Here is a 16,466-nt window from a genome sequence, read left to right on the forward strand (position 1 = left end):
CATATATAATATGTCACATAGCTCCACATCTTCATTTTAAGCATTTCTAGCAAACAATGGGAGATTGACGATGGCTCCTGGGCTAGGCAGATCCTCACGTACTAATGAATATTTAATGAATTGGAAAAAAGGGAGGGAGCGTGGGGCACAAAAGCTTGTAGAATCTGATTATAGCTATGACTCATATTTGCCTGCATATGCTTATCAATTATAGCTGCCCATGTTTGCTTATGTGAAATGTCTCTTTACTGCCAGTTTAGATGGATTGCACTTACAGTTTAAAAACTTCTGCGTGCCTGTCTGATCAGAACAGAACAAAAAATACAAATATTTAAGTACAACATGCCCTCATATGTTTGAAAATTTGCAAAAGTTTGTGGTTTTCATATTTTTAATCCCCTTCAGATAAATTTCAATAATTGATGTTCCGATGTTTCCTTATCTTGGCATTTCCACATTGGTCTGTATTAATCTTTATAGTTAAACTGAACCCTGTACGATCTATCATTAGCTGAAAGACTGCAAAGTTTCTTGCCTTTTCTTATCGGCTCTTCTTCTTTAAAAATATTTCTTGGCAGTTGCAAACAGCAAAATGGTGCATTACTGCCAGCAACTGGTGTGGAGTGCGTCTTTGCTCCTCTTTTTCTTCCAAAGCAAGATAATTGGAGCTGATGAGCTGCAGGTGTGACGCCTGCACAGTGGCCTTTTTAAACCTCACAGGTGACTTCCATCTGTGCTTGGTTGCTGGAACAATGGGAGCTTTTCGGACCATTCTCGTTTGTCTGCTGACTGTTTGGCTTGCTGGAGGTTTTGTAGCTTCTTTCTGCTTCGTTTGACATTTATGTTAATTAACTTAGGAGTAGTTTTTTGTAAGATAAGATCTTGGAACTGCTAGAAGGTTCTGGTGTAAAGATTCGGAAATATCACTTAGCTATTGCAAGTTATCGCTTTTGGCATCAAACGGCATAAAGAATGAACAGAAATGCGCTAATTGTAAATCATGTTCCTCCTGTTTTGCAGTCAGTGGATTGAATCACAGACAGAATAAAGTGCTGCAGAGGGAAAAGACAGGTAAGGTCCCTGGCTTCTAATTTATGCTTGAGGGCACACGGTTACAACATTCATTTCAAGATGGTTGGTGATTAAAATGCCTGTCATTCATCTGAAAGAGTGAAAAATGTATAGAACACAAAATTTTCAAAAGCTTATCAGGGCATGTTGTACTAAGTGTATTCATTTTTTTTTGTCTTGTATCCTGTGACAAGACTACTCAATGTGATTTGAAGTTATTAAATAAGAAAAATGAAGGGGGGAATGCTTAAATTGTCAAGAACTGGGTTGTTGCCAGCAGTTGAGTTTAATGGTTATATTATGTGTAATGTTTTCAAATTAAAAGTATAAAACACAGGGTCATAATTCAAATAGACACTTATGTAAGTACCTGTTACTGTCTGTATGTGTGGACTCGGAGGAAGATATTTGTTAACTTTGGAAACCAGCTGAAGGTTGTAGTATAAACTTTCCCTCAATGTGAAAACCTTTTGTATAATAAGAATGTTGTGTTTACAGGTCTTGGAGCCAATGATGGTTCAATACAGAGAGCGCTTGCCCTGCTCCAGTCAATATTGACTCAAAATGTTGATGAAGGTAAGCAAGATCCAGTTTGTTGCCAGTAGTTGACAAGCATGTGACAGCACACTTGTGTGGGGCACATGCATGAGGGCTTTGGTCAGTGGTGTTGTAATTGACTTAAAAATCCTTATCTACATTGTTCATTGACGTAATGTAGATATTTATGCAACAGTATCCTTGCATATGACCAAAAAGTCATGTAGGGCACAAAGTCTGGGACCAGTTGCTCGGTGTGGATTTGACTAAATCTTAATCGTGTCTGTGGTTTTGTTTAAATTTTGTTTTTATTTTTGTTCCAGTACAACAGGAAACTAATGAAGTGGATACTGAAGCATCAGTTGGAAACTTGAAATCTGGATTGCCTTTGAAAAAGCCAAACAACGTTAAAACCGTGAAGGGAAAAACTGCAGTCAGTCAGAATGTTGGTTTCCAGGGAGGTTTCTCCAAACCGACTGACTCCAACGCCACGGCGGGCGGCCTGCCGACTGACTCCAACGCCACGGCGGGCGGCCTGCCGACTGACTCCAACGCCACGGCGGGCGGCCTGCCGACTGACTCCAACGCCACGGCGGGCGGCCTGCCGACTGACTCCAACGCCACGGCGGGCGGCCTGCCGACTGACTCCAACGCCACGGCGGGCGGCCTGCCGACTGACTCCAACGCCACGGCGGGCGGCCTGCCGACTGACTCCAACGCCACGGCGGGCGGCCTGCCGACTGACTCCAACGCCACGGCGGGCGGCCTGCCGACTGACTCCAACGCCACGGCGGGCGGCCTGCCGACTGACTCCAACGCCACGGCGGGCGGCCTGCCGACTGACTCCAACGCCACGGCGGGCGGCCTGCCGACTGACTCCAACGCCACGGCGGGCGGCCTGCCGACTGACTCCAACGCCACGGCGGGCGGCCTGCCGACTGACTCCAACGCCACGGCGGGCGGCCTGCCGACTGACTCCAACGCCACGGCGGGCGGCCTGCCGACTGACTCCAACGCCACGGCGGGCGGCCTGCCGACTGACTCCAACGCCACGGCGGGCGGCCTGCCGACTGACTCCAACGCCACGGCGGGCGGCCTGCCGACTGACTCCAACGCCACGGCGGGCGGCCTGCCGACTGACTCCAACGCCACGGCGGGCGGCCTGCCGACTGACTCCAACGCCACGGCGGGCGGCCTGCCGACTGACTCCAACGCCACGGCGGGCGGCCTGCCGACTGACTCCAACGCCACGGCGGGCGGCCTGCCGACTGACTCCAACGCCACGGCGGGCGGCCTGCCGACTGACTCCAACGCCACGGCGGGCGGCCTGCCGACTGACTCCAACGCCACGGCGGGCGGCCTGCCGACTGACTCCAACGCCACGGCGGGCGGCCTGCCGACTGACTCCAACGCCACGGCGGGCGGCCTGCCGACTGACTCCAACGCCACGGCGGGCGGCCTGCCGACTGACTCCAACGCCACGGCGGGCGGCCTGCCGACTGACTCCAACGCCACGGCGGGCGGCCTGCCGACTGACTCCAACGCCACGGCGGGCGGCCTGCCGACTGACTCCAACGCCACGGCGGGCGGCCTGCCGACTGACTCCAACGCCACGGCGGGCGGCCTGCCGACTGACTCCAACGCCACGGCGGGCGGCCTGCCGACTGACTCCAACGCCACGGCGGGCGGCCTGCCGACTGACTCCAACGCCACGGCGGGCGGCCTGCCGACTGACTCCAACGCCACGGCGGGCGGCCTGCCGACTGACTCCAACGCCACGGCGGGCGGCCTGCCGACTGACTCCAACGCCACGGCGGGCGGCCTGCCGACTGACTCCAGTTCACTAAATGTGAAGCAGCTGAAGTTGGTGCTGGAAGACTTGACTTTGGCTTTGGAATCTTACACTAATTCCACAGTCCTGACACAATAGCAAGAAAACTGCTTTGCTCTTGAATAAAACTCTTAACTTCAAGTTATGTGTTTATTTGTCCACTGATCAAGGTACTTTACCTATTTCTAACATTTTAGTCATTTCCATAGTAATCCTAGACAACTAAATTATTGGTATAATTTGCGTGGGTGGTAAGCTCTGGGTGGTTTTATATATTTTTTTAATTTAAAAAAAAAGCCCAACAAAAAGCTAGTTTACCAAAATGCCAAGAACAATCAGAGGGAAAGTCAGAGCTCTTTTGAGCAAACCATCCCTTTAACGTTAACCAGTAATGACTTCATGAACTTCACAAATAACATTTTTATCATTAAAGAAAAAATTACCAATAATCATCCCACAGATGTAATATTATCTACAGCTACTTTAGTACCATTGATGTTAGACTCTTTTTCACCAATAGAGCTTTCGGAGTTAACTTCAATAATTGCCTCCCCAATACTTCGCACTCAGGCAATAAGAAGACTTTCTCTCGTCCTGTAACAGAAGTGGTTTTGCTGCTGTCCCCCGAAAAGTTTAGTGACTGACAGTTTAATGTGGGATTGTTATAATCCCAGGCGGGGAGTGTTATGTTACTGCTTAGTTAATTTCACGTTTTAAATGTTAGTAAATGCGCCACCCTGTGGCCCCTTTAAGTCGATATTTTGGGACAGTAGAAGAAGAGTTAGACATGAAGTTCATGTTTTCTTGCTATGCTGTTCAAGATGGCTGCTCCACATTCATGTCCTTCTTTGGGTGTTTGTTAAAGCATTGTCTAAGTATTTAATGGTAAAAGGCAATGAGACACTCCAAGTGTTGTCTTTATGTGTGATGGACTACAGTTAACAAGTTTTCTATGTGCTATTCATATGTAAATGAGATCGCCAGTTCATATGCTAATTAGCGGTGCTAATCGTCATGCTAGCTTCTCAAATGCATTGTTAGGTCATTGGCACATGTTGTTGTTAACAGTACAGATGAGTAATATACATTTCCACATATGCTTTATTGTTACAGTTTCACAAAATGAAAGAACCAGTAAACTTCATAAGATCTCATCTAGGGCTGCCACGATTTGTCGACTAGTCACGATTACGTCGACAATCAAAATCGTCGACGACTGATTTAATAGTCGACGCGTCGTTTGAAGCTTTGTAAGATCCCAAAAGACGCAGGAATAAGTAGCAGGATTTAAGAGTGTAATAACGGACTGAAACAGAAGATGGCAGCACTGCATGTACAAGGATGCCAGCTGCCGTTAAACCCCGAAGAAGAAGAAGCAGCTGTGTCCCAGAATTCATAGCGCGGCCCAGCTCAGTTTCCAACAATGGCGGCAGCTAGTTAGTTTTAATATTACTCTTATTATTCTTTCTGGGTCACAAAATAAACGTTTAACATATTTTCAGCCGAGAATGTAGCTGTGTAAACCTCAAATATCGGCTCAGTTTATCAGGACACCACATATTTTCAAAAGCGCTCCGACGTTTTCGGAGACGTCTGTTACCCACTAGCTCGATAGCTAGCCGGGGGCTAGGTCACTAGCGCGGTGAGAACACCGGACTCCCGGCAAATTGTTTTCAAACCCACCGCCGTCTTTCGCTACTCAGGTTAAATATATATGAGTCACTTAGATAAATTAAAAATGTTGTTGTTTGGCTTTTTATTTTATTTTTTTTAGTATTTTATTTGTTCCTGAGTAAATCGGTTTGTCTGAGATTAAAGTTATAGTTTTTACACAGCTGAATAAACCTCAAGCAGACAGCTGATTATCAGAAGTGTGAGATGCTGGAGAATATACTCCGTTGTCCTGTTATATTTTAGATAGCAAGGAGTTTATTAAACTTCACCGAAACAATCTGCAAATTTCATTAAAATTGAATAAACTATCATCTTGTCTTTATTTTTAGTTAGCACCTTAAAAGCTTAAAGCTGTAAGCTAATGATAGTTATATAAGAGCAGATGCTGCTGGTGCAATAAGCTGTACTTTTACGTCCAGTGGATGATGATCTGATTAGTCGACTAATCGCATAAATAATCGGTGACTAGTCGACTATCAAAATAATCGTTTGTGGCAGCCCTAATCTCATCTATTGTCTGGAGTTCCTGGGTTCATGTTTAGCTGTGTGGATAGCATAGTCAGACTTCTAGCGACGCCATTTACAGTATCTAACCAGATTCGTACTCTGGATGGCATTACCTTGGCCTCCAGTAACACTGTGAGGAACCTTGGAGTCATTTTTGACCAGGACATGTCCTTCAACGCACATATTAAACAAATATGTAAGACTGCGTTCTTCCATTTGCGCAACATCTCTAAAGTTAGAAATATCCTGTCTCAGAATGACGTTGAAAAACTAGTTCATGCATTTATTACTTGCAGGCTGGACTACTGTAATTCATTATTATCAGGATTTCCTAAAAACTCGCTGAAAAGCCTTCAGCTGATCCAAAATGCTGCAGCAAGAGTCCTGACAGGGACTAGAAAGAGAGAGCAGATTTCTCCTGTTTTGGCTTCTCTTCATTGGCTTCCTGTTAAATCCAGAATTGAATTCAAAATCCTGCTCCTCACATACAAGGTCTTAAATAATCAGGCCCCATCTTATCTTAATGACCTTGTAGTACCAGATCACCCTATTAGAGCACTTCGCTCTCGCTCTGCAGGCCTACTTGTTGTTCCTAGAGTATTTAAAAGTAGAATGGGAGGGAGGGCCTTCAGTTTTCAGGCCCCTCTTCTGTGGAACCAGCTTCCAGTTTGGATTCGGGAGACAGACACTATCTCTACTTTCAAGATTAGGCTTAAAACTTTCCTTTTTGCTAAAGCATATAGTTAGGGCTGGACCAGGTGACCCTGAATCCTACCTTAGTTATGCTGCAATAGACGTAGGCTGCCGGGGATTCCCATGATGCATTGAGTTTTTCCTTTCCAGTCACCTTTACTCACTCACTATGTGTTAATAGACCTCTCTGCATCGAATCATATCTGTTATTAATCTCTGTCTCTCTTCCACAGCATGTCTTTATCCTGTTTTCCTTCTCTTACCCCAACCGGTCGCAGCAGATGGCCGCCCCTCCCTGAGCCTGGTTCTGCTGGAGGTTTCTTCCTGTTAAAAGGGAGTTTTTCCTTCCCACTGTCGCCAAAGTGCTTGCTCATAGGGGGTCATATGATTGTTGGGTTTTTCTCTGTATCTATGAAGCGCCTTGAGGCGACTTTTGTTGTGATTTGGCGCTATATAAATAAAATTGAATTGTATTGAATTGAATAGGGAAGGGTGGTGAGTTCATTGCTTATAGGTATGACATGAAAATGATACGGACCTCAAAGATATAGTTCCTAGTAATGAAATAATATCCTTAAATAAGCTGAATTTTAACCTACAAAACACCAACCTTCATAGTGGCCAGTAGCTATGTCAATTTACTGTGTGTGCACTAAAGAATGGTGAAAATACAGAAATTTAAATTATTTTTAACTTGAGCAGAAATGCAGAACTCTTGAGGTTTACTACTATGTGGATGTGCACCTTTAAGGTCTGTGATAATGACCTTGGCAATTTAAATAAATGTATTATGTAATGTTATTTGCGACAGTGTAATTTGGTTACCTTTAGTTTCTGACTGACCACTTTCTTCCATGGTACCAAAAGAACTGTGCCTTCCGTAGCAAAGTTATCTTCATGCATGACAATGCACCATCTCATGGTGCAAAGAACATCTGTTGCATTGGCTACTATGGGAATAAAAGGAGAGAAACCCATGGTGTGGCCCCATACTCCCCTGACCTCAACCCTGTTGAGAAAGGTCTGAGGGTGAGAGGCAATTCACATGAAAACAGCAGCTGTTGGAGGCAATTGTGATGTCTTGCCTTATCTCTCCACATTTAATGGATGCAAGAATTGGAAAGCTTATATGAAAGAAAGGGTCCTATGTTAACATGTTACATAAGTTTACCTGTCAATGTTTTTGATATAGCTTTTGGTTCTAAGCTGCTGAGCCGAGTACAGTATCAGTGTTTGTACTTTGTTGCTTCCCACCTCTGCTTCTACTTTAAACTGTTATCAGGGTGAAAACGATTCAGGTTTCATCAATAACACCGCCAACATCTGCTGCTGTATCGTCTCTCCACACAGCCATTCACTGGTGCAGCGCACGTTTAAAACGGTGGATCTCTACAGAAAGTACCAGGACAACATGACTCCTGTGGGTCTGGCCTTCTTCCAATGCCAGTGTGATCAGTATGTGACAGATACCGTGCACAACACAAGACACATCACATAACAACACAATACATGCTGGAACCTGCACGTCTCTCTAACGCGTTCATCTAAGTTGGGCCAGGATTTTTGTGACAGCTGGAAATGTGAGTTTAACGGTTTGCTTTCCTGCATCTTCTCCCTGCAGACATGAGGAAACGTGTCAAATACCGGCAGCCCCTACGCTAGCTGGAAAGATACAGAGATGGAAAAGAGCACAACTATGGAATGTACTGGTTATGCAACACATGCATATTTGAGAAAACGTCAACAACTATGTGGACAATGTTTGTCATATTTATGTCATGATTGTAAAAATAAAGCAAATTTCAGCAGCACTGGTGTTGCTTTATAGTTTGCTTTGTTAAAGACCATATATAATATGTCACATAGCTCCACATCTTCATTTTAAGCATTTCTAGCAAACAATGGGAGATTGACGATGGCTCCTGGGCTAGGCAGATCCTCACGTACTAATGAATATTTAATGAATTGGAAAAAAGGGAGGGAGCGTGGGGCACAAAAGCTTGTAGAATCTGATTATAGCTATGACTCATATTTGCCTGCATATGCTTATCAATTATAGCTGCCCATGTTTGCTTATGTGAAATGTCTCTTTACTGCCAGTTTAGATGGATTGCACTTACAGTTTAAAAACTTCTGCGTGCCTGTCTGATCAGAACAGAACAAAAAATACAAATATTTAAGTACAACATGCCCTCATATGTTTGAAAATTTGCAAAAGTTTGTGGTTTTCATATTTTTAATCCCCTTCAGATAAATTTCAATAATTGATGTTCCGATGTTTCCTTATCTTGGCATTTCCACATTGGTCTGTATTAATCTTTATAGTTAAACTGAACCCTGTACGATCTATCATTAGCTGAAAGACTGCAAAGTTTCTTGCCTTTTCTTATCGGCTCTTCTTCTTTAAAAATATTTCTTGGCAGTTGCAAACAGCAAAATGGTGCATTACTGCCAGCAACTGGTGTGGAGTGCGTCTTTGCTCCTCTTTTTCTTCCAAAGCAAGATAATTGGAGCTGATGAGCTGCAGGTGTGACGCCTGCACAGTGGCCTTTTTAAACCTCACAGGTGACTTCCATCTGTGCTTGGTTGCTGGAACAATGGGAGCTTTTCGGACCATTCTCGTTTGTCTGCTGACTGTTTGGCTTGCTGGAGGTTTTGTAGCTTCTTTCTGCTTCGTTTGACATTTATGTTAATTAACTTAGGAGTAGTTTTTTGTAAGATAAGATCTTGGAACTGCTAGAAGGTTCTGGTGTAAAGATTCGGAAATATCACTTAGCTATTGCAAGTTATCGCTTTTGGCATCAAACGGCATAAAGAATGAACAGAAATGCGCTAATTGTAAATCATGTTCCTCCTGTTTTGCAGTCAGTGGATTGAATCACAGACAGAATAAAGTGCTGCAGAGGGAAAAGACAGGTAAGGTCCCTGGCTTCTAATTTATGCTTGAGGGCACACGGTTACAACATTCATTTCAAGATGGTTGGTGATTAAAATGCCTGTCATTCATCTGAAAGAGTGAAAAATGTATAGAACACAAAATTTTCAAAAGCTTATCAGGGCATGTTGTACTAAGTGTATTCATTTTTTTTTGTCTTGTATCCTGTGACAAGACTACTCAATGTGATTTGAAGTTATTAAATAAGAAAAATGAAGGGGGGAATGCTTAAATTGTCAAGAACTGGGTTGTTGCCAGCAGTTGAGTTTAATGGTTATATTATGTGTAATGTTTTCAAATTAAAAGTATAAAACACAGGGTCATAATTCAAATAGACACTTATGTAAGTACCTGTTACTGTCTGTATGTGTGGACTCGGAGGAAGATATTTGTTAACTTTGGAAACCAGCTGAAGGTTGTAGTATAAACTTTCCCTCAATGTGAAAACCTTTTGTATAATAAGAATGTTGTGTTTACAGGTCTTGGAGCCAATGATGGTTCAATACAGAGAGCGCTTGCCCTGCTCCAGTCAATATTGACTCAAAATGTTGATGAAGGTAAGCAAGATCCAGTTTGTTGCCAGTAGTTGACAAGCATGTGACAGCACACTTGTGTGGGGCACATGCATGAGGGCTTTGGTCAGTGGTGTTGTAATTGACTTAAAAATCCTTATCTACATTGTTCATTGACGTAATGTAGATATTTATGCAACAGTATCCTTGCATATGACCAAAAAGTCATGTAGGGCACAAAGTCTGGGACCAGTTGCTCGGTGTGGATTTGACTAAATCTTAATCGTGTCTGTGGTTTTGTTTAAATTTTGTTTTTATTTTTGTTCCAGTACAACAGGAAACTAATGAAGTGGATACTGAAGCATCAGTTGGAAACTTGAAATCTGGATTGCCTTTGAAAAAGCCAAACAACGTTAAAACCGTGAAGGGAAAAACTGCAGTCAGTCAGAATGTTGGTTTCCAGGGAGGTTTCTCCAAACCGACTGACTCCAACGCCACGGCGGGCGGCCTGCCGACTGACTCCAACGCCACGGCGGGCGGCCTGCCGACTGACTCCAACGCCACGGCGGGCGGCCTGCCGACTGACTCCAACGCCACGGCGGGCGGCCTGCCGACTGACTCCAACGCCACGGCGGGCGGCCTGCCGACTGACTCCAACGCCACGGCGGGCGGCCTGCCGACTGACTCCAACGCCACGGCGGGCGGCCTGCCGACTGACTCCAACGCCACGGCGGGCGGCCTGCCGACTGACTCCAACGCCACGGCGGGCGGCCTGCCGACTGACTCCAACGCCACGGCGGGCGGCCTGCCGACTGACTCCAACGCCACGGCGGGCGGCCTGCCGACTGACTCCAACGCCACGGCGGGCGGCCTGCCGACTGACTCCAACGCCACGGCGGGCGGCCTGCCGACTGACTCCAACGCCACGGCGGGCGGCCTGCCGACTGACTCCAACGCCACGGCGGGCGGCCTGCCGACTGACTCCAACGCCACGGCGGGCGGCCTGCCGACTGACTCCAACGCCACGGCGGGCGGCCTGCCGACTGACTCCAACGCCACGGCGGGCGGCCTGCCGACTGACTCCAACGCCACGGCGGGCGGCCTGCCGACTGACTCCAACGCCACGGCGGGCGGCCTGCCGACTGACTCCAACGCCACGGCGGGCGGCCTGCCGACTGACTCCAACGCCACGGCGGGCGGCCTGCCGACTGACTCCAACGCCACGGCGGGCGGCCTGCCGACTGACTCCAACGCCACGGCGGGCGGCCTGCCGACTGACTCCAACGCCACGGCGGGCGGCCTGCCGACTGACTCCAACGCCACGGCGGGCGGCCTGCCGACTGACTCCAACGCCACGGCGGGCGGCCTGCCGACTGACTCCAACGCCACGGCGGGCGGCCTGCCGACTGACTCCAGTTCACTAAATGTGAAGCAGCTGAAGTTGGTGCTGGAAGACTTGACTTTGGCTTTGGAATCTTACACTAATTCCACAGTCCTGACACAATAGCAAGAAAACTGCTTTGCTCTTGAATAAAACTCTTAACTTCAAGTTATGTGTTTATTTGTCCACTGATCAAGGTACTTTACCTATTTCTAACATTTTAGTCATTTCCATAGTAATCCTAGACAACTAAATTATTGGTATAATTTGCGTGGGTGGTAAGCTCTGGGTGGTTTTATATATTTTTTTAATTTAAAAAAAAAGCCCAACAAAAAGCTAGTTTACCAAAATGCCAAGAACAATCAGAGGGAAAGTCAGAGCTCTTTTGAGCAAACCATCCCTTTAACGTTAACCAGTAATGACTTCATGAACTTCACAAATAACATTTTTATCATTAAAGAAAAAATTACCAATAATCATCCCACAGATGTAATATTATCTACAGCTACTTTAGTACCATTGATGTTAGACTCTTTTTCACCAATAGAGCTTTCGGAGTTAACTTCAATAATTGCCTCCCCAATACTTCGCACTCAGGCAATAAGAAGACTTTCTCTCGTCCTGTAACAGAAGTGGTTTTGCTGCTGTCCCCCGAAAAGTTTAGTGACTGACAGTTTAATGTGGGATTGTTATAATCCCAGGCGGGGAGTGTTATGTTACTGCTTAGTTAATTTCACGTTTTAAATGTTAGTAAATGCGCCACCCTGTGGCCCCTTTAAGTCGATATTTTGGGACAGTAGAAGAAGAGTTAGACATGAAGTTCATGTTTTCTTGCTATGCTGTTCAAGATGGCTGCTCCACATTCATGTCCTTCTTTGGGTGTTTGTTAAAGCATTGTCTAAGTATTTAATGGTAAAAGGCAATGAGACACTCCAAGTGTTGTCTTTATGTGTGATGGACTACAGTTAACAAGTTTTCTATGTGCTATTCATATGTAAATGAGATCGCCAGTTCATATGCTAATTAGCGGTGCTAATCGTCATGCTAGCTTCTCAAATGCATTGTTAGGTCATTGGCACATGTTGTTGTTAACAGTACAGATGAGTAATATACATTTCCACATATGCTTTATTGTTACAGTTTCACAAAATGAAAGAACCAGTAAACTTCATAAGATCTCATCTAGGGCTGCCACGATTTGTCGACTAGTCACGATTACGTCGACAATCAAAATCGTCGACGACTGATTTAATAGTCGACGCGTCGTTTGAAGCTTTGTAAGATCCCAAAAGACGCAGGAATAAGTAGCAGGATTTAAGAGTGTAATAACGGACTGAAACAGAAGATGGCAGCACTGCATGTACAAGGATGCCAGCTGCCGTTAAACCCCGAAGAAGAAGAAGCAGCTGTGTCCCAGAATTCATAGCGCGGCCCAGCTCAGTTTCCAACAATGGCGGCAGCTAGTTAGTTTTAATATTACTCTTATTATTCTTTCTGGGTCACAAAATAAACGTTTAACATATTTTCAGCCGAGAATGTAGCTGTGTAAACCTCAAATATCGGCTCAGTTTATCAGGACACCACATATTTTCAAAAGCGCTCCGACGTTTTCGGAGACGTCTGTTACCCACTAGCTCGATAGCTAGCCGGGGGCTAGGTCACTAGCGCGGTGAGAACACCGGACTCCCGGCAAATTGTTTTCAAACCCACCGCCGTCTTTCGCTACTCAGGTTAAATATATATGAGTCACTTAGATAAATTAAAAATGTTGTTGTTTGGCTTTTTATTTTATTTTTTTTAGTATTTTATTTGTTCCTGAGTAAATCGGTTTGTCTGAGATTAAAGTTATAGTTTTTACACAGCTGAATAAACCTCAAGCAGACAGCTGATTATCAGAAGTGTGAGATGCTGGAGAATATACTCCGTTGTCCTGTTATATTTTAGATAGCAAGGAGTTTATTAAACTTCACCGAAACAATCTGCAAATTTCATTAAAATTGAATAAACTATCATCTTGTCTTTATTTTTAGTTAGCACCTTAAAAGCTTAAAGCTGTAAGCTAATGATAGTTATATAAGAGCAGATGCTGCTGGTGCAATAAGCTGTACTTTTACGTCCAGTGGATGATGATCTGATTAGTCGACTAATCGCATAAATAATCGGTGACTAGTCGACTATCAAAATAATCGTTTGTGGCAGCCCTAATCTCATCTATTGTCTGGAGTTCCTGGGTTCATGTTTAGCTGTGTGGATAGCATAGTCAGACTTCTAGCGACGCCATTTACAGTATCTAACCAGATTCGTACTCTGGATGGCATTACCTTGGCCTCCAGTAACACTGTGAGGAACCTTGGAGTCATTTTTGACCAGGACATGTCCTTCAACGCACATATTAAACAAATATGTAAGACTGCGTTCTTCCATTTGCGCAACATCTCTAAAGTTAGAAATATCCTGTCTCAGAATGACGTTGAAAAACTAGTTCATGCATTTATTACTTGCAGGCTGGACTACTGTAATTCATTATTATCAGGATTTCCTAAAAACTCGCTGAAAAGCCTTCAGCTGATCCAAAATGCTGCAGCAAGAGTCCTGACAGGGACTAGAAAGAGAGAGCAGATTTCTCCTGTTTTGGCTTCTCTTCATTGGCTTCCTGTTAAATCCAGAATTGAATTCAAAATCCTGCTCCTCACATACAAGGTCTTAAATAATCAGGCCCCATCTTATCTTAATGACCTTGTAGTACCAGATCACCCTATTAGAGCACTTCGCTCTCGCTCTGCAGGCCTACTTGTTGTTCCTAGAGTATTTAAAAGTAGAATGGGAGGGAGGGCCTTCAGTTTTCAGGCCCCTCTTCTGTGGAACCAGCTTCCAGTTTGGATTCGGGAGACAGACACTATCTCTACTTTCAAGATTAGGCTTAAAACTTTCCTTTTTGCTAAAGCATATAGTTAGGGCTGGACCAGGTGACCCTGAATCCTACCTTAGTTATGCTGCAATAGACGTAGGCTGCCGGGGATTCCCATGATGCATTGAGTTTTTCCTTTCCAGTCACCTTTACTCACTCACTATGTGTTAATAGACCTCTCTGCATCGAATCATATCTGTTATTAATCTCTGTCTCTCTTCCACAGCATGTCTTTATCCTGTTTTCCTTCTCTTACCCCAACCGGTCGCAGCAGATGGCCGCCCCTCCCTGAGCCTGGTTCTGCTGGAGGTTTCTTCCTGTTAAAAGGGAGTTTTTCCTTCCCACTGTCGCCAAAGTGCTTGCTCATAGGGGGTCATATGATTGTTGGGTTTTTCTCTGTATCTATGAAGCGCCTTGAGGCGACTTTTGTTGTGATTTGGCGCTATATAAATAAAATTGAATTGTATTGAATTGAATAGGGAAGGGTGGTGAGTTCATTGCTTATAGGTATGACATGAAAATGATACGGACCTCAAAGATATAGTTCCTAGTAATGAAATAATATCCTTAAATAAGCTGAATTTTAACCTACAAAACACCAACCTTCATAGTGGCCAGTAGCTATGTCAATTTACTGTGTGTGCACTAAAGAATGGTGAAAATACAGAAATTTAAATTATTTTTAACTTGAGCAGAAATGCAGAACTCTTGAGGTTTACTACTATGTGGATGTGCACCTTTAAGGTCTGTGATAATGACCTTGGCAATTTAAATAAATGTATTATGTAATGTTATTTGCGACAGTGTAATTTGGTTACCTTTAGTTTCTGACTGACCACTTTCTTCCATGGTACCAAAAGAACTGTGCCTTCCGTAGCAAAGTTATCTTCATGCATGACAATGCACCATCTCATGGTGCAAAGAACATCTGTTGCATTGGCTACTATGGGAATAAAAGGAGAGAAACCCATGGTGTGGCCCCATACTCCCCTGACCTCAACCCTGTTGAGAAAGGTCTGAGGGTGAGAGGCAATTCACATGAAAACAGCAGCTGTTGGAGGCAATTGTGATGTCTTGCCTTATCTCTCCACATTTAATGGATGCAAGAATTGGAAAGCTTATATGAAAGAAAGGGTCCTATGTTAACATGTTACATAAGTTTACCTGTCAATGTTTTTGATATAGCTTTTGGTTCTAAGCTGCTGAGCCGAGTACAGTATCAGTGTTTGTACTTTGTTGCTTCCCACCTCTGCTTCTACTTTAAACTGTTATCAGGGTGAAAACGATTCAGGTTTCATCAATAACACCGCCAACATCTGCTGCTGTATCGTCTCTCCACACAGCCATTCACTGGTGCAGCGCACGTTTAAAACGGTGGATCTCTACAGAAAGTACCAGGACAACATGACTCCTGTGGGTCTGGCCTTCTTCCAATGCCAGTGTGATCAGTATGTGACAGATACCGTGCACAACACAAGACACATCACATAACAACACAATACATGCTGGAACCTGCACGTCTCTCTAACGCGTTCATCTAAGTTGGGCCAGGATTTTTGTGACAGCTGGAAATGTGAGTTTAACGGTTTGCTTTCCTGCATCTTCTCCCTGCAGACATGAGGAAACGTGTCAAATACCGGCAGCCCCTACGCTAGCTGGAAAGATACAGAGATGGAAAAGAGCACAACTATGGAATGTACTGGTTATGCAACACATGCATATTTGAGAAAACGTCAACAACTATGTGGACAATGTTTGTCATATTTATGTCATGATTGTAAAAATAAAGCAAATTTCAGCAGCACTGGTGTTGCTTTATAGTTTGCTTTGTTAAAGACCATATATAATATGTCACATAGCTCCACATCTTCATTTTAAGCATTTCTAGCAAACAATGGGAGATTGACGATGGCTCCTGGGCTAGGCAGATCCTCACGTACTAATGAATATTTAATGAATTGGAAAAAAGGGAGGGAGCGTGGGGCACAAAAGCTTGTAGAATCTGATTATAGCTATGACTCATATTTGCCTGCATATGCTTATCAATTATAGCTGCCCATGTTTGCTTATGTGAAATGTCTCTTTACTGCCAGTTTAGATGGATTGCACTTACAGTTTAAAAACTTCTGCGTGCCTGTCTGATCAGAACAGAACAAAAAATACAAATATTTAAGTACAACATGCCCTCATATGTTTGAAAATTTGCAAAAGTTTGTGGTTTTCATATTTTTAATCCCCTTCAGATAAATTTCAATAATTGATGTTCCGATGTTTCCTTATCTTGGCATTTCCACATTGCTCTGTATTAATCTTTATAGTTAAACTGAACCCTGTACGTAGTGATGGCCCGCTTGAAGCTGACGCTCCGGAGCGTGTGTCGAAAAAAACAACACACTGGTTCAGAAGCACTGTGTCGA

The 16,466-nt window shown here is 44.3% G+C and overlaps 2 protein-coding genes across 2 annotated transcripts; both read left to right on the forward strand.

Annotated features, from left to right (window-relative positions):
• Positions 1–552: 552 nt before the first annotated feature.
• On the forward strand, positions 553–7,811 carry LOC308391111 (uncharacterized protein; the record flags this gene model as incomplete). Its single annotated transcript, XM_080873577.1, has 6 exons — positions 553–807; positions 1,021–1,071; positions 1,570–1,647; positions 1,932–2,200; positions 7,181–7,342; positions 7,596–7,811. The coding sequence occupies exons 1-6, from the start codon at positions 672–674 to the stop codon at positions 7,809–7,811; spliced, it is 912 nt and encodes a 303-aa protein (XP_080729703.1). The 5' UTR covers positions 553–671.
• Positions 7,812–8,710: 899 nt separating this feature from the next.
• On the forward strand, positions 8,711–15,540 carry LOC308391112 (uncharacterized protein; the record flags this gene model as incomplete). Its single annotated transcript, XM_080873578.1, has 6 exons — positions 8,711–8,965; positions 9,179–9,229; positions 9,728–9,805; positions 10,090–10,358; positions 14,910–15,071; positions 15,325–15,540. The coding sequence occupies exons 1-6, from the start codon at positions 8,830–8,832 to the stop codon at positions 15,538–15,540; spliced, it is 912 nt and encodes a 303-aa protein (XP_080729704.1). The 5' UTR covers positions 8,711–8,829.
• Between the last annotated feature and the right edge of the window lie 926 nt (positions 15,541–16,466).

This window comes from Rhamphochromis sp. 'chilingali', assembly GCF_963969265.1.
Source record: "Rhamphochromis sp. 'chilingali' genome assembly, chromosome: 22".
In the NCBI taxonomy this organism is placed as follows: domain Eukaryota; kingdom Metazoa; phylum Chordata; class Actinopteri; order Cichliformes; family Cichlidae; genus Rhamphochromis; species Rhamphochromis sp. 'chilingali'.